Here is a 21,553-nt window from a genome sequence, read left to right as displayed (position 1 = left end):
CTTTTTTGAAAGAGACAAACTTCGAAACTATGATATCTTAGACAGAGATTTACAAATGTCGATTCAGTTTGTAAAATTTGTGATATTTATCTGTATCTATTTTAAAATTTGTAGATATGATCTTATTCGTAAATAAATAAATTGGAGTGCAAATTTTAATTATGTATTGCCAATCGAATTTGCAGATTTGCATATCCAAAAAAAGATATATAGAAATAAATAAAAATATATATAGTCTTTTCTTTCCGACCGAAGAAATTGCTTATGTATGTTGGATTTTTTTAAATAAAATAAAAAAAATACATATTTTCTCAAACAAGATATTTCTTAAATAAAAAATACATATTTTCGTCGCACTCCTGAATTCTATATAAATTATATAGAGTTTGTCACACTCCTCGAATTATATGATAAATTTTCAAGATAAAAGCATGTCTGCTGGAAAGTAGATCAGAGAAGTACAAATATTCTTGTTTATTTTTTTCTCTTACTGTTGACATTTTCTCTACGATGTCAAAGAATCAATTGTTATTCTTTCATCACGATGGTTAAATAATATATGATGAAGAAGGTTCCATCGCTTTTAGATCGGGACAACCGATAATTACCTATATGACACCGGAAGTCGACAGTTTAACAGCTTTGAAGAATTTGATATTGTACTCTGTTGGGCAGCAAAAGACAAAAAGGGTGAAGAAAATTCACTACAGATATCCAACTGAAGTAGATGGCAGTTTGTTTTATAAAAGGTATATTACAGCTGTATTGTCTTTGTCATTATATTTATCAGACCACGGTTGTGAGAAATATTTTTATTGTCTTGAACTAGGTACCGTTTGCGCGACGACGAGGATGTACGGCTTATAAGATCATGGCACAACCGATGGACAAATGTTCATCTATTGGAATTATTCGTGTATCTCGTTGAGGTGGGTGGCCGAGGATCATCTACAGATACTGTCGATGATAGTCCGTTGAATGGAGCTGTTAGACGAACTATCAGAAGGACTATCGTGGATCTAAATATGCCACCTGAGGGTAGTCAGGAGGGGTCTAATGTTGAAGTTCGTAATGTTGACTTAATGGACAACAGTGTTGAAAGTCATAATGGTTCTGCTATCAGAGATCCGATGATAGAGGAGTATGAAGTTAACCCCGATGACGGAGATGATGCTGATGAAAAACCACCTGAAATTCCTGATGATGGTGACGAGGAAGAAGAGATGTACTACTACGGTGACACACAATTCGCTCTGACACAGCTTGCTATTTCTCAACCATATGACCGGCCAGATCATTTCACGAGATTGAATCTCGATGCAATGACTTCGTATTGGTCGTTCACCCAGGGAGGCCCTGAAGAGGATCAAAGCAACGAGTTTAAGGTTGGACAACAATATAAGAACAATGAAGAAGTCATGTTGGCTGTTAAGTAGTATAGCATCAGGAGGGCTGCGGATTATAAAATAATAGAAAGTGACCAGTTGAGGTACAATGCACAATGTATCCAGTTTGGATCCGGTTGTAATTGGAGCATACTCATATCGTATCGCGAAAAGTAAGAAAAGTGGGAGGTTAGGAGATACACTAGGCCTCATGCTTGCATGCAAACTTCAATGGGACAAGACCACGGTAGGTTGGATTCGAAGGTGATTGTGCAACACATTTTTTCGATGGTCAAAGCCGATCCAACAATCAGCATCAGGGTTCTCCAAGGAGGTGTGGTGAATCACTTTTGTTGCAAGGCGTCCTATAGAATGGTTTGGCTTGCAAAACAGAGAGTCATTGCTAGAATATATGGCGATTGGGAGGAGTCATACAACGAGCTTCCTCGTTGGTTGTTTGCTATGCAGATGTACTTTTCTGGTAAGATTTATTTCAAGTTCGGTTAATCACTATTAAACAAAATTCATAGTGTACAATATTTAAAACTAAATATGTCTCTTCAGGTACTTGGGTGCAACTGGTGACTCAGCCTTGGCCTGGTTCCACCGACATTGTCATATTTCATCGAGTATTTTGGACGTTTTCACTGTGTTGAGGCTTTTAAGCATTAGTGATGGCCATAGCTCAAGACAGTAACGCAAACAACTGTAGGAACCACTCGCCGTGCCCAAACCGACCATCCAACCTGTGCATGTCGTCAATGTTCAGTGGCCTGGTCAGAATGTGCTGCAGGCCACCGAACTGATGTACTACCCTGTCCACCTGATGCCACTCGATGATAGCGAAGCAAAGTAGAAGACATACAACTGCCGCTGAGGCCTCCGCCTCAGCTATTGCCGGTAGAACTAAACCAATCAGCTGTGGGTCAGCATACGGCGTCCAGTCAACCTATTCACAAAAAGCATATAAATGACGACATTGATATTTCAAATCAAACAGGTATTAAAGTAACTTAAACTTAAATATGTAAAAATTAAATATTTATCACTTACATTCAGCATCCCGATCCCGTTCGGCGTACGCCTATAATGCCTAAGCCTACTCTCGCCTCTGGCATTGTCCGGCTGGTACTGAACCTACCTACAATGCCAACCACAATATTATTTTATCACTCAATTTAATTAACTAAGTAATAACAATATGAAGGGTTATCATAAGTATTTATAATACCTCTCCATCAAGAAAAATCGATGAGTATCAAAGCCGTTGGGCCACAGTAGTGGAATATGATGATAAGCCCAAGACAGTAGCAAGGTGATGCACCCACCCAAATTGCACTGACCATGCTCCGTGCACCCGAGAGTCAGATGCATATGGGAATAGGAGACCCCCTATCAACTGCATGATGTACCATCTCGTATACCTCATCAGGCGCTCTTCTGTGGCGTCTTGCTCCAGCTCTCAACAAATTGTGTTGTAGAACCAAGTGAGCTTCACAGTCCACTTCGTCTGAGACTGTCTATCATCTAGGTCGGGAACAACACCCAGAATCTGCTCACATAACTCCTCAATGGTGCGTCCTTGATGGTGCTGCTCCCACCCGCCAATGCATCCACTCATAGGATCACCGTCGATCTTGAGTCCTAGGTGATAGGCCACATCCTGCAGGGTGATAGTCATCTCCCTGCACGGTAGATGAAACGTGTGGAACTCAGGCCTCCACCTCTCTATCAAAGCCGAGGCAAGCGCCCAATTGTGCTCGAACATGACCATATAGGCCACATACTCAAATCAGGCACGTTTAGGATATGGCCTAATTTGCTCCGACGGCCGTGTCATCAAATTCTGCCTGGTGTGCAAGATCTGAGACGCCTACCAAACGAAAACAAAAAATAAGAAAAAACCAAAACGGCGAACACATAAAATAACAAGTTCACTGCTTATTAGTTACAATAACATAAAAAATAGTTAAAAAAGTGTACCACTCGATCAAGCCTGCCAGCAATGTGCTCAGCATGATCCAACCTGTACATCTCACCCTTATAACCCAGTAACTACTGCTCCATCTAAACATAATCTAGTAAAACGAAGTCACACACACTGAACTCAGTTCCTTTTACGATAACTAAATTAATAAAAAAATATATTTAAATCCGAAACAGCTTAAAACCTTGGTAATTAACTAACTTAACCTAATTAATTATTCAACTAATTACCTTCTGATTCACAACTTAAACTAATTAACATGTTATAGACAATAAACAACAACTATACTTAAAAATAATAACATTAAAAATTTAACTAACATAAAAATAGTTAACAGTAAGTCTAACTAATATGTAAACTGTAACAACCTACCACACAGAGCTTTATGCTTAAGCCGTAAAATAGAGGTGGTGTGGTATTACGACCTTTAAAATAAAATATATACATAATATTGTTGAAAAGGATACAGTATACGAGGAGTCTTGAAAAACGGATAAAGAAAAAATCACAAAATAAAAAATGCAACACTCAGGAAACAAGATTACTTGCACGCAAAGAAACTAAAGTTCTCAAGCATAACTAAACAGAAAACAGAAAATAGTGGTCGCGTATGCAAGCTGTGCAGAATCAGCAAAATGCTGAATGCTGCAGAATTCTTAATTTTTCCCTCCAAAATTCCGACAAGCATAAATTTTTCGTTTTAAAATATTTTCACCCATTCTTCGAATGGCGTAAACTTCACGGCCCCAATTTTCATATGAAACAAGTTTGAAACCATTTGGGGATCCGGAAGCCAAGTTATGGTTCGCCGAAATTCGGCCAAAAATCGATTTTACACAAAAGACTTCAAACCTCAATTTTCTTCGAACCTAAACTCATTTCCATAATTTTATACCTAGATTCATCACAATATCATATCATAGCACACCAATACAACACTACATCCTTCACATCACACCACCTTCAACCATACTTCATATTTACACAAATTCAATCCAGTTTCCTCATTTTATATCAACAACATTAACATATATCCATTTACTCAATATATATCATCATATCTTTCTATCATTCACCACCAACTCACCAATTAACATACTATTACCAACATAAACAACAATCATCCAACACATATTCAATTCACATCATAATCATCATCAAGGGTGCTAAGCGTCGAACATTTTCATTTATTCCAACCTATCCTACGACCATCTAGCCTAAGTTTTTACAGAATATTATATATTAAATACGTGAAACCTAAACCATACCTTGGCCGATTTCCACGTATTTTTCAAGGCAACCTACTTAGGCAAAAACGCAATTCCCCAACACCAAAAATCCAGCTCTAGCACCAACCTAAGCTTTTCCCAAGGCTCCAATGTCCACAATTCAAGCTCTAATATGTACATATATAAACACCTAAATTCATATTGCCACATATACATACCCAATTTAATTTCCAACACGCTAAATCAAAGAATTAACTAGGGTTAATGATCTTTACCGTACTCAAGTGCCAATTAAGTAAGAGTGAACGTTTTCCTCAAACTAATCGGATCCTATAACATAGAAGGATTGAAAATCTCAACACATGTACTCATAATTTTTGAAAATCAAGGGGTAGAGAAACTGGAGTGAGAGTGAGGCTTACCTATAAAATTTTTCCGATAGATTTGTAGAGCTCAATGCGGTGGTTGCGTGACCGCAAACAGTGCAGCATCGGAGCTCGGAGTGAGGAGATATGGTGGTTTGAAATGGATTTTAAGTTTTGGAATCCTTCCTCTTCCTCCTTGTATGTTTCAGCGTCCTTGGCTGAATGAGGAAGAAGAGGACCCTCCTCTTTTAATGTTATTGGGCCAATGGGTTGGACCTTAGGCCCATTTTAGTGTCAAAATTCTCGTTTTAATTAGCTCTATCCTATTTTACTATAAAATTTACATTTTAAATCTCCTTTATTAAAATTTAATTTATTTGTTAATTATTTGCTAATTTTATGGGGTTTACATAAACAGTAAATCTATAACTCTAACTAACATGCAACCTATAACTAATTATTTTATCTAACTAACCTATTATTTACTAAGCTACAAAAATTAACTCTAACTAATCTATTATTTACTGACCTGGAACTAAAAATGTCGTCAGCAATAAACTTCATCGGCGTCGAACCGACAAAAAAAAAGATGACCAGAGCAAATTTGAAAGAGAGATTGAAAAAGAAAAGGACAAAAACAAATGGTCCTACTGGATTTATATACTCTGCTGAACTTATCATAGAGTTCAGGGAGATGCCCTGAACTCTATATAAATTATAGAGTTCCGGAAGGGGTACGACGAACTGAATAAATTAGATAGAGTTTAGGGGTACGGCAAACTTGCTCTTATTACAAAAAAAAATATATATATATATATATTTTAAAAAATAAAGCTAAAATATCTTATTTGGGGAAATATTTATTTTTTCTTTTATTTAAGAAAAAAAAATCCTATGTTTGTTCGTACAATAATTATGTAATTTTATTATATTATGTTTAAGTATTTTTTTATTTGGTTTAGTTTTTAATTTATATTATTATTTATTTGTTCTTGCATCAGAATATTGGTTAATTAGATTTGGTTGTTTTTATTTATATTTAAATGATTAATCATATGTTTTTAATTATTTTATTTTTATTATTTAAAAAAATATTGTTTAATAATAATTGGAAAGTAAATAAATATAAAAGAATAAAAAACGATTTTTTATTTTTTAGTAATCTAATTTTTAAAGATATTTTTAATATTTGATTTTTGATAAGTAATATCCAATATTTAATCCGATCTGCCAGATCATATAGAATATGAACCTAAAAAATGCGGATATTGAATCCGATCAAATTTAATGATTTTAGTTGTAGATTGAATCGAGATTTTGGTCATATTTGATCTGATTCGATCTCCTATACTCTAATTTTGGGGCTTCTTTGTATGAGCTTTTAAAAAAAAATTTTTTGTAAATACTCTTTTTTTAAAAGATCTTTTAAAAAATAAAAAATGTTTAGATATCTCATATAAAAATATCTTTTTATTTATTATGTTTGAATACAATAATATAAAAATATTTTTTGTTTATCTATTATATTAAAATATCTTTTTTTTAATAAAGAATATCTTTTTAAAAAATATAAATTATAAATTCTAAAATTTTTTTCTAATTTTTTTAATACTGCTATTTTACTATTAAAAATTTTCAAACATACTAAAAAATAAAAAATATTTTTTATTAAAAAAATAATTTTTTAACTTAATAACACCCAAATAAATTTTTAATATATAATCAATATATTTAAAATTTTAAAAGTTACTATATTAAAGACTTCAATAAACATTATTAATTTTTTTCATAAAAATAATATGCATACACAAAAAAATCAATTATCAAAATAATTATCGTGTATTTATATATATTTGCTAGCATTGACTCACAAGTTTTTTTCCAACTAAATAATCAGTCATCCAAATAATTAAATATTATAGAATAAAATAATTAACGGTATAATAGACTAATGATTAAATATGTATTTATATGCGATGACTGATAGGTGACTGATTTTTTTTAGAAAGGTAACATGATTGTTTACTCCAATTTAAGTACCAATCTTTTGTATCTTTTTAGAAATAATTGCACCTACACTTAAAATTATTCTTTAAAATTTTATACAGAGAAAAATATGTTTTTTTAATGTTTTAATTTTTTTAAAAATTTTTAAAATTTAGTTTTCATTTAATTTTATTCTTTGAATTTTTTATTTATGTTGAAATTATCACTAGATATTAATTTCATCTAAAATATTAAAAACAAAACAAAAAATATACAAGAATAATTTTAAAACAAATTAAATATGTTAGGAAAAAATTAAATATATTAAAAATATTACGAAAAAATTAAATAAAATTAAGTATTAAGTATTAAGAATATTTTTAGAATAAAAACTACAAATATTAAAGAGAAAAGACATACTTTATCTTTTCATATTTTATGTGTTTTTTTATTATATAAAAATTGAGTTTTTGCACTTAATGATAGAATTGATGTGGTATGCTTCTGAGAGTATTTTTTGATTTTTTTTAACTCATTGAATACAATTCATTACAGTAAATTAATTATATCAACTAATTAATTTAATTAAATATTTAAATATCACACAATTTATTATAACTTATATCAATTAATTAAAGCTAAGAGAGTATTTTTCTATTTATTTTTTAATTTATTAAATCCAATCAATTGTAATAAATTAATTATATCAACTAATTAATTCAATCAACTATTTTCTAATTTATTTTTTTAATTCAATAAATCAAATAAAATCAATTATACTAATTATTTGTATCAACTAATTGATTTGATTAATTCTTAAAAATATTTATATTTAATTTGTTTTATTTATTTAAAACATTAATTATAACTAATCAATTATTTAATTTTATTAGGATAAATATCAAATTATATGCCTAATATAAAAATACAAAATTTTATTCCTTTTATTTTTATTTTACGACTATAAAAGGCCATATATACTAGAAAAGAATATCATTTTTTTACTAATTATTCTTTCATTGGGTAATTTTTGCAGTGATTTTTTTCTTTCTATGAGGCGCTATCGTAAGAAGGCAACTATCGTGAACACACAAGTGACAACACAAGTCATAAAAGAAGTCAACTATGATATGTTAGTCATGAAGCATTTATGATCATTGTGTTTTCATATATGTATAAATAAAAAAAGTTTAATGTTTGGACTTGCTCAAATCATTTACCTATTTGTGTGGTGTATTGTAGTGTGGAATTGTTGTTAATTTATGTTGTGCAATGATTTTATGGTCTAATTTGAGCTTTTACTTTAGAATTGTGTTATGATTTTATCTCATCGTTTCTTCTCGGATATCAAGTTAACGTATTTTTATTTATTATTATTGAAATGGTTAGAATACGAAATTAAAAAAACTATCACACTCAATTCATTTTATTATAATCTATGTCTTTTATTTCTTTTATTTTCTTTTTATTTATTAGAATTTTTTATTTTTTATTATGAATTTTATCATTTTTTATCTTTTATACATTAATTTATGGTAACTTTTTTAAAATCAAGTCCCTTATGCACTTAATTTTATTGATTTATTAATCATGTAAAACTAAATTTAATTATTATTACCAATACTAATATCCAATAATACAAAATTATCAATTTTTTAATTTTAATTTTATTTATTTTACAATAAGTCAATAACATCGTAAAATATGAAACGCTAAGATAAGGCACCATTTTATAAACACAAATAATTAGACGTTAGACAAATCTTATTCCACCAAAACATTTCTCTTTTTTTCAAGTCCAAATTAACACTCCTCAAATTAATGGTAATGGCACATTTAATTTTCTCTAAATTAAAATGGATGAAGTGTCATATTTTTAGTATGGCATGTTCATACCAAAACATCGAGTGTTACCAACTTAAAATTATAATGACACTGTTATAAATAATATCAAGCCCGTAATTGGGTTAAGGGAACTCGAGTTTTATGAAAAATCTTCTTTAAAGAAAATAAAATCGCAACAAAAAAGAAACGCGAGATTATGCAAACCAAAATGATAAATAGATACATACACAAATAGGATAATAAACTAATATATATATATATATATACACACACACACACACACTCAAAATATCTCCGGGGTCTGGACCATATAGGAAGCCCCTAATCTGAGGCCCAGACTAGCCTAGTCTTCTAACCTTGTCTCTCGAAAAACAAAAGTGAGAGTCTAAAAGAAACACTAAATCGGAGAGCTGCTAAAAGGAGATGCTGATGTTGCTTGATAAACCACTATTTTATGGTTTATCTTGTGCTCAATTGAGTAATTTTTATCAATTCTTTACTCACTTATTCATATAAATTGCATAGTTTTACATTTTCCTTCTTGATTTTGTGCTATGATTGAAAACATGTTTCCTGGGCTTTAAATTGCTAATTATTAATCCTCTCTTATTACCATTCGATGCCTTGTGGTGCACGAAATTGTGATCCCTGGTAATGGCTCCAAAAACTTGGTGCACTAATCTTAATTCATAATTTGTCACAACTTCGATACAACTAACCAGCAAGTGCACTGGATCGTCCAAGTAATAAAACCTTACGTGAGTAAGGGTCGATCCCACGGAGATTGTCGGCTTGAAGCAAGCTATGGTCACCTTGTAAATCTCATTCAGGCGGATATCAAATGGTTATGGAGTTTTCGAATAATAATAATAAATAAACAGAAAATAAAGATAGAAATACTTATGTAATTCATTGGTGAGAATTTCAGATAAGTGTATAGAGATGCTTTCGTTCCTCTGAACCTCTGTTTTCCTGCTGTCTTCATCCAATCCTTCCTACTCCTTTCCATGGCAAGCTTTATGTAAGGCATCACCGTTGTCAATGGCTACATCCCATCCTCTCTGTGAAAAAGGTCCAAATGCTCTGTCACGGCACGACTAATCATCTGGAGGTTCTCAATCATACTGGAATAGGTTTCACCCTCCTTTTGCGTCTGTCACTACGCCCAGCACTCACGAGTTTGAAGTTCGTCACAACCATCCCTTCCCAGATCCTACTCGAAATACCACAGACAAGGTTTAGACTTTCCGGATCTCAGGAATGGCCATCCATGGGTTCTAACTTATACCACGAAGATTCTAATATCTCGGACTCGGTCCTCTGTATTAGATATCTAAGAGATACTCATTCTAGCTTGTTTGCATGTAGAACGGAAGTGTTTGTCAGGCACGCGTTCATAAGTGAAAATGATGATGAGCGTCACATAATCATCACATTCATCATGTTCTTAGGTGCGAATGGATATCTTAGAAGAGGAATAAGTTGAATTGAATATAAAACAGTAGTACTTTGCATTAAATCATGAGGAACAGCAGAGCTCCACACCTTAATCTATGGAGTGTAGAAACTCTACCGTTGAAAATACATAAGTGATGAAGGTCTAGGCATGGCTGAATGGCCAGCCCCCAAACGTGATCAATAGATCAAAAGATGGTTCAAAAGATCATAAGATGTAAATACAATAGTAAAAAGTCCTATTTATACTAAACTAGTTACTAGGGTTTACAGAAGTAAGTCATTGATGCATAAATCCACTTTCGGGGCCCACTTGGTGTGTGCTTGGGCTGAGCTTGAAGTTTACACGTGCAGAGGCTTCTTTTGTAGTTGAACGCCAAGTTGTAACGTGTTTTTGGCGTTCAACTCTGGTTTGTAACGTATTTCTGGCGTTTAACTCCAGACTGCAGCGTAGAACTGGCGTTCAATGCCCTTTTGCGTCATCTAAACTTGGGCAAAGTATGGACTATTATATATTGCTAGAAAGCCCTGGATGTCTACTTTCCAACGCCGTTGAGAGCGCGCCATTTGGAGTTCTGTAGCTCCAGAAAATCTACTTTGAGTATAGGGAGGTCAGAATCCAATAGCATCAGCAGTCCTTCTTCAACCTCTGAATCTGATTTTTGCTCAAGTCCCTCAATTTCAGCCAGAAAATACCTGAAATCACAGAAAAATACACAAACTGATAGTAAATTCCAGAAATGTGAATTTAACTTAAAAACTAATAAAAACATCCCTAAAAGTAACTAGATCCTACTAAAAACATACTAAAAATAATGCCAAAAAGCGTATAAATTATCCGCTCATCACAACACCAAACTTAAATTGTTGCTTGTCCCCAAGCAACTGAAAATCAAATAGGATAAAAAGAAGAGAATATACTATAAATTTCAAACTATCAATGAAACATAGCTCCAATCAGATGAGCGGGACTTGTAGCTTTTTGCCTCTTGAATAGTTTTGGCATCTCACTTTATCCATTGAGGTTCAGAATGATTGGCATCTGTAGGAACTCAGAGTTCAGATAGTGTTAGTGATTCTCCTAGTTCAGTATGTTGATTCTTGAACACAGCTACTTTATGAGTCTTGGCCGTGGCCCTAAGCACTTTGTTTTCCAGTATTACCACCGGATACATAAATGCCATAGACACATAACTGGGTGAACCTTTTCAGATTGTGACTCAGCTTTGCTAAAGTCCCTAATTAGAGGTGTCCAGGGTTCTTAAGCACACTCTTCTTTTGCTTTGGACCTTGACTTTAACCGCTCAGTCTCAAGTTTTCACTTGACACCTTCACGCCACAAGCACATGGTTAGGGACAACTTGGTTTAGCCGCTTAGGCCAGGATTTATTCCTTTAGGCCCTCCTATCCACTGATGCTCAAAGCCTTGGGATCCTTTTTATTTACCTTTGCCTTTTGGTTTTAAGGATTTTTGACTTTTTCTACTTGCTTTTTCTTTTTCTATTTTTTTTGCCATTTTTTTCTGCAAGCTTTTGTATTCACTGCTTTTTCTTGCTTCAAGAATCATTTTTATGATTTTTCAGATTATCAAATAACATGTCTCCTTGTCATCATTCTTTCAAGAGCCAACATATTTAACATTCATAAACAACAACTTCAAAAGACATATGCACTGTTCAAGCATTCATTCAGAAAACAAAAAGTATTGTCTCCACATCAATATAATTAAACTAAGTTCAAGGATAAATTCGAAACTCATGTACTTCTTGTTCTTTTGAATTAAAAACATTTTTCCTTTAAGAGAGGTGATGGATTCATAGGACATTCATAACTTTAAGACAAAGTTACTAAATATTAATGATCATGTAATAAGACACTAACATAGATAAGCACTTAAAATAAAGAAAACGAAAAACAGAAAATTTGAGAACAAGGAATGAGTCCACCTTAGTGATGGTGGCGTTTCCTTCTTGAGGAACCAATGATGTCTTTGAGCTCTTCTATGTCTCTTCCTTGTCTCTGTTGCTCCTCCCTCATAGCTCTTTGATCTTCTCTAATTTCGTGAAGGATGATGGAGTGCTCTTGATGTTCCACCCTTAATTGTCCCATGTTGGAACTTAATTCTCCTAGGGAGGTGTTGATTTGCTCCCAAAAATTCTATGGAGGAAAGTGTATCCCTTGAGGCATCTCAGGGATTTCTTGGTGATGAGCTTCTTCATGCGTCTCTTGAGATCCATGAATAGGCTCTCTTGTTTGCTCCATCCTTTTCTTAATGATGGGCTTGTCCTCATCAATGAGGATATCTCCCTCTATGTCAATCCCAGCCGAATTGCATAGATGGCAAATGAGGTGAGGAAAAGCTAACCTTGCCATAGTGGAGGACTTGTCAGCCACCTTGTAAAGTTCTTGAGGTATAATCTCATGAACCTCCACCTCTTCTCCAATCATGATGCTATGGATCATGATGGCTCGGTCTATAGTAACTTCAGACCGGTTGCTAGTGGGAATGATTGAGCGTTGAATGAACTCCAACCATCCTCTAGCTACAGGCTTAAGGTCCAATCTTCTTAGTTGAACCGGTTTGCCTTTTGAGTCAATCTTCCATTGAGCTCCTTCCACACATATGTCCATGAGGACTTGGTCCAACCTTTGATCAAAGTTGACTCTCCTTGTGTAGGGGCGTGCGTTTTCTTCCATCATTGGCAAGTTGAACGCCAACCTCACATTTTCCGGACTAAAATCTAAGTATTTTCCCCAGACCATGGTAAGATAATTCTTTGGGTTCGGGTTCTTACTTTGATCATGGTTCCTGGTGATCCATGCATTAGCATAGAACTCTTGAACCATTAGAATTCCGACTTGTTGGATGGGTTTTGTTAGAACTTCCCAACCTCTTCTTTGGATTTCATGTCGGATTTCCGGATACTCATTTCTCTTGAGTTTGAAAGGAACCTCGGAGATCACCTTCTTCTTGGCCACAACATCATAGAAGTGGTCTTGATGGGCTTTGGAGATGAATCTTTTTATCTCCCATGACTCGGAGGTGGAAGCTTTTGTCTTCCCTTTCCCTTTTCTAGAGGATTCTCCGGTCTTAGGTGCCATCAATGGTAATGGAAAAACAAAAAGCTTTATGCTTTTACCACACCAAACTTAGAATATTGCTCGCCCTCGAGCAAGAGAAGAAAGAAAAGAAGAAGAAGAAGAAGAAATGGAAGAGAGGGAGAGAGGGTTGTGTCTCGGCCAAGAAGGGGATGAGAGGGTTTTATTGTGTGAAAAATGAAGAAGAATGGAGTGGTTTATATAGTGGAGGGAGAGGGGTTAGGGTTCGGCCATATGGGGTGGGTTTGGGTGGGAAAGTGATTTTGAATTTTGAAGGTAGGTGGGGTTTATGAGGTAGGTTTATGGGGAAGAGTGGATGGATGTGAGTGGTGAAGGGGTAGTAGGGAAGAGAGCTTGATGTGATTGGTGAAGGGTTTTGGGGAAAGGTGTTTATTGGGAAGAGAGGATGAACATTGAGAAGAGGAAGAGTATGAGTGGAGGTAGGTGGGGATCCTGTGGGGTCCATAGATGTTGAGATGATCCTGTGGGGTCCACAGATCCTGAGGTGTCAAGGAATTACATCCCTGCACCAATTAGGCATGTAAAATGCCTTTGCATGCAATTCTGGCGTTTAAACGCCGAATTGATGCTTGTTCTGGGCGTTCAGCGCCCAGATGTAGCATGTTTCTGGCGTTGAACGCCAGTTCTATGCTTGTTTCTGGTGTTCAGCGCCAGCTTTCCTCAGTGTGCATTCCTGGCGTCTGAACGCCAGGATGCTGCTTGTTTTGGGCGTTCAACGCCAGATCCATGCTCTATTCTGGCGTTGAACGCCAGCCAGATGCTCCTTACTGGCGTTTAAACGCCAGTAAGCCCTTCCTCCAGGGTGTGATTTTTCTTCTGCTGTTTTTGATTCTGTTTTTGATTTTTCTATTTATTTTGTGACTCCACATGATCATGAACCTAATAAAACATGAAAGAACAATAAAATAAAAATAAAATTAGATAAATAAAAATTGGGTTGCCTCCCAACAAGCGCTTCTTTAATGTCAATAGCTTGACAGTGGGCTCTCATGGAGCCACACAGGTGATCAGATCAATTTTATAGACTCCCAACACCAAACTTAGAGTTTAGATATGGGAGTTCAACACCAAACTTAGAGTTTAGCTGAGGCCTCCCAACACCAAACTTAGAGTTTGATTGTGGGGGCTCTGTATGACTCTGTTTTGAGAGAAGCTTACTGTGCCTCTTTTCCATATTTACAGAAGGATGTCCTTGAGTTTTAAACACAAGGGAGTCCTCATTCAATTGAAGGACTAGTTCACCTCTGTCAACATCAATCACAGCTCTTGTTGTGGCTAGGAAGGGTCTTCCAAGGATGATGGATTCATCCTCATCCTTTCCAGTGTCTAGGATTATGAAATCAGCAGGGATGTAAAGGCCTTCAACCTTTACTAGCATGTCCTCTACTTGTCCATAAGCCTCTTTTCTTGAATTGTCTGCCATCTCTAATGAGATTCTAGCAGCTTGCACCTTAAAGATTCCAAGTTTCTCTATTACAGAGAGTGGCATGAGGTTTATTCTTGACCCAAGGTCACATAGAACCTTCTCAAAGGTCATGGTGCCTATGGTGCAAGGTATTAGGAACTTTCCAGGATCCTGTTTCTTCTGAGGCAATCTCAGTTGATCCAATGCATTTAGTTCATTAGTGAACAGGGGAGGTTCATCTCCCCAAGTCTCACTACCAAATAAATTGGCATTCAGCTTCATGTTGCACCAAAGAACTTGGCAACTTACTCTTCAGTAACATCCTCATTCTCTTTAGAAGAAGAATACTCATCAGAGCTCATGAAGGGCGTATGGAGGTTTAATGGAATCTCTATGGTCTCTAGATGAGCCTCAGAGTCCTTTGGTTCCTCAAAGGGAAACTCCTTGTTGATCACTGGACGTCCCAGGAGGTCTTTCTCCTTGGGATTCACGTCCTCCCCTTCCTTCTTGGATTCGGCCATGATGGTTATATTAATGGCCTTGCACTCTCCTTTTGGATTTTCTTCTGTATTGCTTGGGAGAGCATTAGGAGGGGTTTCAGTGATCTTCTTACTCAGCTGGCCTACTTGTGCCTCCAAATTTCTAATGGAGGACCTTGTTTCATTCATGAAGCTCAGAATGGCCTTAGATAGATCAGAGACTAAGTTTTCTAAATTAGAGGTATTTTGTTCAGAGTTCTCTGTCTGTTGCTGAGTGGATGATGGAAAAGGCTTGCTATTGCTAAACCCGTTTCTTCCACCATTATTAAAGCCTTGTTGAGGCTTTTGTTGATCCTTCCATGAGAGATTTGGGTGATTTCTCCATGAGGGATTATAGGTGTTTCCATAGGGTTTACCCATCTAATTCACCTCTGCAATTGTAGGATTCTCAGGATCATAAGCTTCTTCTTCAGAAGATGCCTCTTGAGTACTGTTGGATGCAGCTTGCATTCCATTCAGACTCTGAGAAATCATATTGACTTGCTGAGTCAACATTTTATTCTGAGCCAATATGGCATTCAGAGTATCAATTTCAAGAACTCCCTTCTTCTGAGGCGTCCCATTACTCACAGGATTCCTCTCAGAAGTGTACATGAACTGGTTGTTAGCAACCATGTCAATGAGTTCTTGAGCTTCTGCAGGCATTTTCTTTAGGTGAATGGATCCACCTGCAGAAGTATCCAATGACATCTTAGCTAATTCAGACAGACCATCATAGAATATATCCAGGATGGTCCATTCTAAAAGCATGTCAGAAGGACACTTTTTGGTCAGTTCCTTGTATCTCTCCCAAGCTTCATAGAGGGATTCACCTTCTTTCTGTCTGAAGGTTTGGACATCCACTCTAAGCTTACTAAGCTTTTGAGGAGGAAAGAACTTGGCTAAGAAAGCCTTGACCAGCTTATCCCAAGAGTGCAGGCTATCTTTAGGTTGAGAGTCCAACCATACTCTAGCTCTGTCTCTTACAGCAAATGGGAAAAGCATAAGCCTGTAGACTTCAGGATCTACTCCATTAGTCTTAACAGTGTCACATATCTGCAAGAATTCAGTTAAGAACTGAAAAGGATATTTAGATGGAAGTCCATGAAACTTGCAGTTCTGCTGCATCAGAGAAACTAATTTAGGTTTCAGCTCAAAATTGTTTGCTCCAATGGTAGGGATGGAGATGCTTCTTCCATGTAAATTGAAATTTGGTGCAGTAAAGTCACCGAGCATCCTCCTTGCATTATTATTATTTTCGGCTGCCATATCCTCTTCTTGTTCGAAAATTCCTGTAAGGTTATCTCTGGATTGTTGTATTTTAGCTTCTCTTAGTTTCCTTTTCAGAGTCCTTTCAGGTTCAGGATCTGCTTCAACAAGAATGTTCTTGTCCTTGCTCCTGTTCATATGACAAAGAAGGGAATAACAAAGAAAATATGGAATCCTCTATGTCACAGTATAGAGATTCCTTTGTATGAGTAGAAGAAGAAAAGAATGTAATGTAAAGAAAGAGAAGGGAGGTGAATCCAAACACAAGGGTGAGGGGAGCAGAGATATGAGATGAAGAGAAGTGTTAGTAAGTAATAAATAAATAGAAGGAGATGGGAGAGAGGGAATTTCGAAAAAATAAAAATAAAAATTTAAAGTTAAATTTCGAAAATAGTTTTTTTTTTTTTTGGAAAAAGGTTAGTAGTTTTCAAAAATTAGATAATAAATAAAGTTAGAATTAAAAATTGAAATAATTAATTAATTAAAAATAATTTTTGAAAAAGAGGGAGGCATTTTCGAAAATTAGAGAGGGATAGTTAGTTAGGTAGTTTTGAAAGAGATAAGAAACAAAGAAAAAGTTAATTAGTTAGTTGAAACAAATTTTGAAAATCAATTTTTAGAAGATAAGAAGATAAGAAGTTAGAAAAGATATTTGAAAAAAGATAAGATAAAAAGATATTTTTGAAAAGATATGATTGAAATTAGTTTTGAAAAAGATTTGATTTTTTAAATCACAATTAATGACTTGATTCACAAGAAATCACAAGATATGATTCTAGAACTTAAAGTTTGAATCTTTCTTAACAAGTAAGTAACAAACTTGAAATTTTTGAATCAAAACATTAATTGTTGATGATATTTTCGAAAATATGATATAAAATTAAGAAAAAGATTTTTGAAAAATATTTTTAAAATTTTCGAAAATAAAATAAAAAAATGAAAAAGATTTGATTTTTGAAAAAGATTTTGAAAAAGATAAGATTTTTAAATTGAAAATTTGATTTGACTCATAAAAATATCTAGATTTTAAAAATTTTTGAAAAAGTCAATCCAAATTTTCGAAATTTATGAGTGAAAAAGGGAAAGATATATATATATTTTTTTATTTTTGAATTTTTAATGATGAAAGAGAAAAATATGAAAATGATGCAATGCATGAAAATTTTGGATCTAAACACATGATGCATGCAAGAACAATATGAATGTCAAGATGAATACCAAGAATACTTTGAATGTCAAGATGAACATCAAGAACTTATTTTTTTGAAAAATTTTCAAGAAAAGAAAATATGCAAGACACCAAACTTAGAAATTTTTCATGTATAGACACTATGAATGCAAGAATGCATATGAAAAACAAGAAAAGACACAAAACAAGAAAATATGAAGATCAAACAAGAAGACTGGCCAAGAACAACTTGAAGATCATGAAGAACACTATGAATGCATGAATTTTCAAAAAATGCATAAATTTTTTTTAGAAAAAAAAATGCAATTGACACCAAACTTAAAAATTGACTCAAGACTCAAACAAGAAACACAAAATATTTTTGATTTTTATGATTTTATGATTTTTTTGTATTTTCTTTTAAATTTTTTTTCGAAAAACATATAGGAAAAAGAAAATAAGAAATTCAAAATTTTTAATAAGAATTCCAGGAATCTTTCAATGTTAGCCTAAAGCTCCAATCCAAGGGTTAGACATGGCTCACTAGCCAGCCAAGCTTTAGAAGATACAAATCAGGCATATAACAGCTGATACTCATCCAACTTCATATACATGCCTTTTATGTTGACAAGTGGAAGCCTCAATCCAAAAGAATTTGGATATGGCTTTACAGCCAGCCAGGCTTCAACATGTTACCATGAAACTCTAGAATTCATTCTTAAAAATTTTGAATAATTTTCGAAAACAAAAGGAAAAATTTTTTTTGAAAGTTTTTTGAAGAAATATTTTTGAAAATAAAACAAAAAGAAAATTACCTAATCTGAGCAACAAGATGGACCGTCAGTTGTCCAAACTCGAACAATCCCCGGCAACGGCGCCAAAAACTTGGTGCACGAAATTGTGATCCCTGGTAATGGCTCCAAAAACTTGGTGCACTAATCTTAATTCATAATTTGTCACAACTTCGATACAACTAACCAGCAAGTGCACTGGGTCGTCCAAGTAATAAAACCTTACGTGAGTAAGGGTCGATCCCACGGAGATTGTCGGCTTGAAGCAAGCTATGGTCACCTTGTAAATCTCAGTCAGGCGGATATCAAATGGTTATGGAGTTTTCGAATAATAATAATAAATAAATAGAAAATAAAGATAGAAATACTTATGTAATTCATTGGTGAGAATTTCAGATAAGTGTATAGAGATGCTTTCGTTCCTCTGAACCTCTGCTTTCCTGCTGTCTTCATCCAATCCTTCCTACTCATTTCCATGGCAAGCTTTATGTAAGGCATCACCGTTGTCAATGGCTACATCCCATCCTCTATGTGAAAAAGGTCCAAATGCTCTGTCACGGCACGGCTAATCATCTGGAGGTTCTCGATCATACTGGAATAGGTTTCACCCTCCTTTTGCGTTTGTCACTACGCCCAGCACTCGCGAGTTTGAAGTTCGTCACAGCCATCCCTTCCCAGATCCTACTCGGAATACCACAGACAAGGTTTAGACTTTCCGGATCTCAGGAATGGCCATCCATGGGTTCTAACTTATACCACGAAGATTCTAATATCTCAGACTCGGTCCTCTGTATTAGATATCTAAGAGATACTCATTCTAGCTTGTTTGCATGTAGAACAGAAGTGTTTGTCAGACACGCGTTCATAAGTGAGAATGATGATGAGCGTCACATAATCATCACATTCATCATGTTCTTGGGTGCGAATGGATATCTTAGAAGCGGAATAAGTTGAATTGAATATAAAACAGTAGTACTTTGCATTAAATCATGAGGAACAGCAGAGCTCCACACCTTAATCTATGGAGTGTAGAAACTCTACCGTTGATGAAGGTATAGGCATGGCCGAATGGCCAGCCCCCAAACGTGATCAATAGATCAAAAGATGGTTCAAAAGATCATAAGATGTAAATACAATAGTAAAAAGTCCTATTTATACTAAACTAGTTACTAGGGTTTACAGAAGTAATTAATTGATGCATAAATCCACTTCCGGGGCCCACTTGGTGTGTGCTTGGGCTGAGCTTGAAGTTTACACGTGCAGAGGCTTCTTTTGGAGTTGAACGCCAAGTTGTAACGTGTTTTTGGCGTTCAACTCTGGTTTGTAACGTATTACTGGCGTTTAACTCCAGACTACAACATAGAACTGGCGTTCAACGCCCTTTTGCGTCATCTAAACTTGGGCAAAGTATGGACTATTATATATTGCTGGAAATCCCTGGATGTCTAATTTCCAACACCGTTGAGAGCGCGCCATTTGGAGTTCTATAGCTCCAGAAAATCCACTTTGAGTGCAGAGAGGTCAGAATCCAACAACATCAGCAGTCCTTCTTCAACCTTTGAATCTGATTTTTGCTCAAGTCCCTCAATTTCAGCCAGAAAATACCTGAAATCATAGAAAAATACACAAACTCATAGTAAAGTCTAGAAATGTAAATTTAACATAAAAACTAATAAAAACATCCCTAAAAGTAACTAGATCCTACTAAAAACATACTAAAAACAATGCCAAAAAGCGTATAAATTATCCGCTCATCACCTTGATATGTGTGTTAAGTGTTTTCAGAGATTACAGGGTAGGAATGGCTTAGAGGATGGAAAGGAAGCATGCAAAAGTGGAAGGAATACAAGAAACTGAAGGAACTGCTAATGCTGTCCAGCCTGACCTCCTGGTACTAAATTGACCATAACTTGAGCTACAGAGGTCCAAATGATGCGGTTCCAGTTGCGTTGGAAAGCTAACATCCGTGGTTTTGCAATAATATATAATTTGTCATAGGTGCCTCAAAGCCAGGCGACGCGTACGCGTAGATCATGCGGACGCGTGACCTGGCAAAAACGCAATCCACGCTAACGCGTGGACGACGCTTCCGCGTGGCTTTGCAGCGATCTGTACGTACCAAAAAATGTTGGGGGTGATTTTTGGGCTATTTTGACCCAATTTTCGGCCCAGAAAATACAGATTAGAGGCTATAAAGTGGGGGAATGCATCCATCCATTCATTCAATCATCAGACAACATATACAACATTCATAATTCATAATTTTAGGTTTTAGATGTAGTTTTAGAGAGAGGAAAGAGCCTTTCTCCTCTCTCTTAGGTTTTAGAATTAGGATTTCTCTTATTTTATGGTTATTTTCTTCATACCAGGTTCAATGTTCTTTTACTTTTTATGTCCTCTTCTACTTTTATTTACTCTAATGCTTTTACTTGTATTTGACTTATGTTGCCCAATTGGCTTATGAACTCTTCATGTTAAGGTTTGAATATTCTATTTAATACAATTGAGGTATTTTAGATTAATGATTGTTTTACTCTATTTATGATGCTTTCAATTTAATTTAGATTTATTTTCTCCTTTTGGCTTTGGTTAAGTAATTGGTAACACTTGAGTTGTCAAACTCAGCAGTTGATTGAGATTTGAGAATTGCTGACTGATTTGGATTGCTCTAAAGCTAGTCTTTTCACAGGAGTTGACTAGGACTTGAGGATCAGATTGATTGGTCCACTTGACTTTTCTTTATTTAGTAAGGGTTAACTAAGTGGGAGCAATAACAATTCTCATCACACCCGATAAGGATAACTAGGATGGGATTTCCAGTTCTTATACCTTGCAAGAGATTTTTATAATTATTAATTTATTTTTCTTGTCATTTAATTTACTTGTTCCTTATTTTAAAAACCCAAAAATACATCTTTTTCCATAACCAATAATAAATCATACTTCCCTGCAATTCCTTAAGAAGACGACCCGAGGTTTAAAGACTTCGGTTACAAATTTTATTGGGTTTTGTTACTTGTGACAACCAAA

General features: G+C 34.8%; 2 protein-coding genes and 1 non-coding gene across 3 annotated transcripts; all 3 read left to right on the top strand.

Moving 5' to 3' along the window:
* Window positions 1-612: 612 nt before the first annotated feature.
* Window positions 613-1,436, top strand: LOC148573615 (uncharacterized). The gene is made up of 2 exons (XM_088505809.1): window positions 613-749; window positions 830-1,436. Exons 1-2 carry the CDS (start codon window positions 613-615, stop codon window positions 1,434-1,436), a joined length of 744 nt encoding a protein of 247 aa, XP_088361935.1.
* A 180-nt stretch (window positions 1,437-1,616) lies between these two features.
* On the top strand, window positions 1,617-2,041 carry LOC148573614 (uncharacterized). Its single transcript, XM_088505808.1, has 2 exons — window positions 1,617-1,866; window positions 1,950-2,041. The coding sequence occupies exons 1-2, from the start codon at window positions 1,617-1,619 to the stop codon at window positions 2,039-2,041; spliced, it is 342 nt and encodes a 113-aa protein (XP_088361934.1).
* Window positions 2,042-16,060: 14,019 nt separating this feature from the next.
* On the top strand, window positions 16,061-16,168 carry LOC148573613 (small nucleolar RNA R71). Its single transcript, XR_015906576.1, has one exon. It is a non-coding gene; the product is annotated as a small nucleolar RNA R71 (small nucleolar RNA).
* Window positions 16,169-21,553: the final 5,385 nt, after the last annotated feature.

The sequence above is a fragment of the Arachis ipaensis genome, chromosome B2 (assembly GCF_059453495.1).
Source record: "Arachis ipaensis isolate K30076 ecotype BB chromosome B2, ASM5945349v1, whole genome shotgun sequence".
Lineage (NCBI taxonomy): Eukaryota > Viridiplantae > Streptophyta > Magnoliopsida > Fabales > Fabaceae > Arachis > Arachis ipaensis.
The sequence above is the reverse complement of the archived record's forward strand: the minus strand, read 5'-3'. Positions and strand labels throughout refer to the sequence as shown.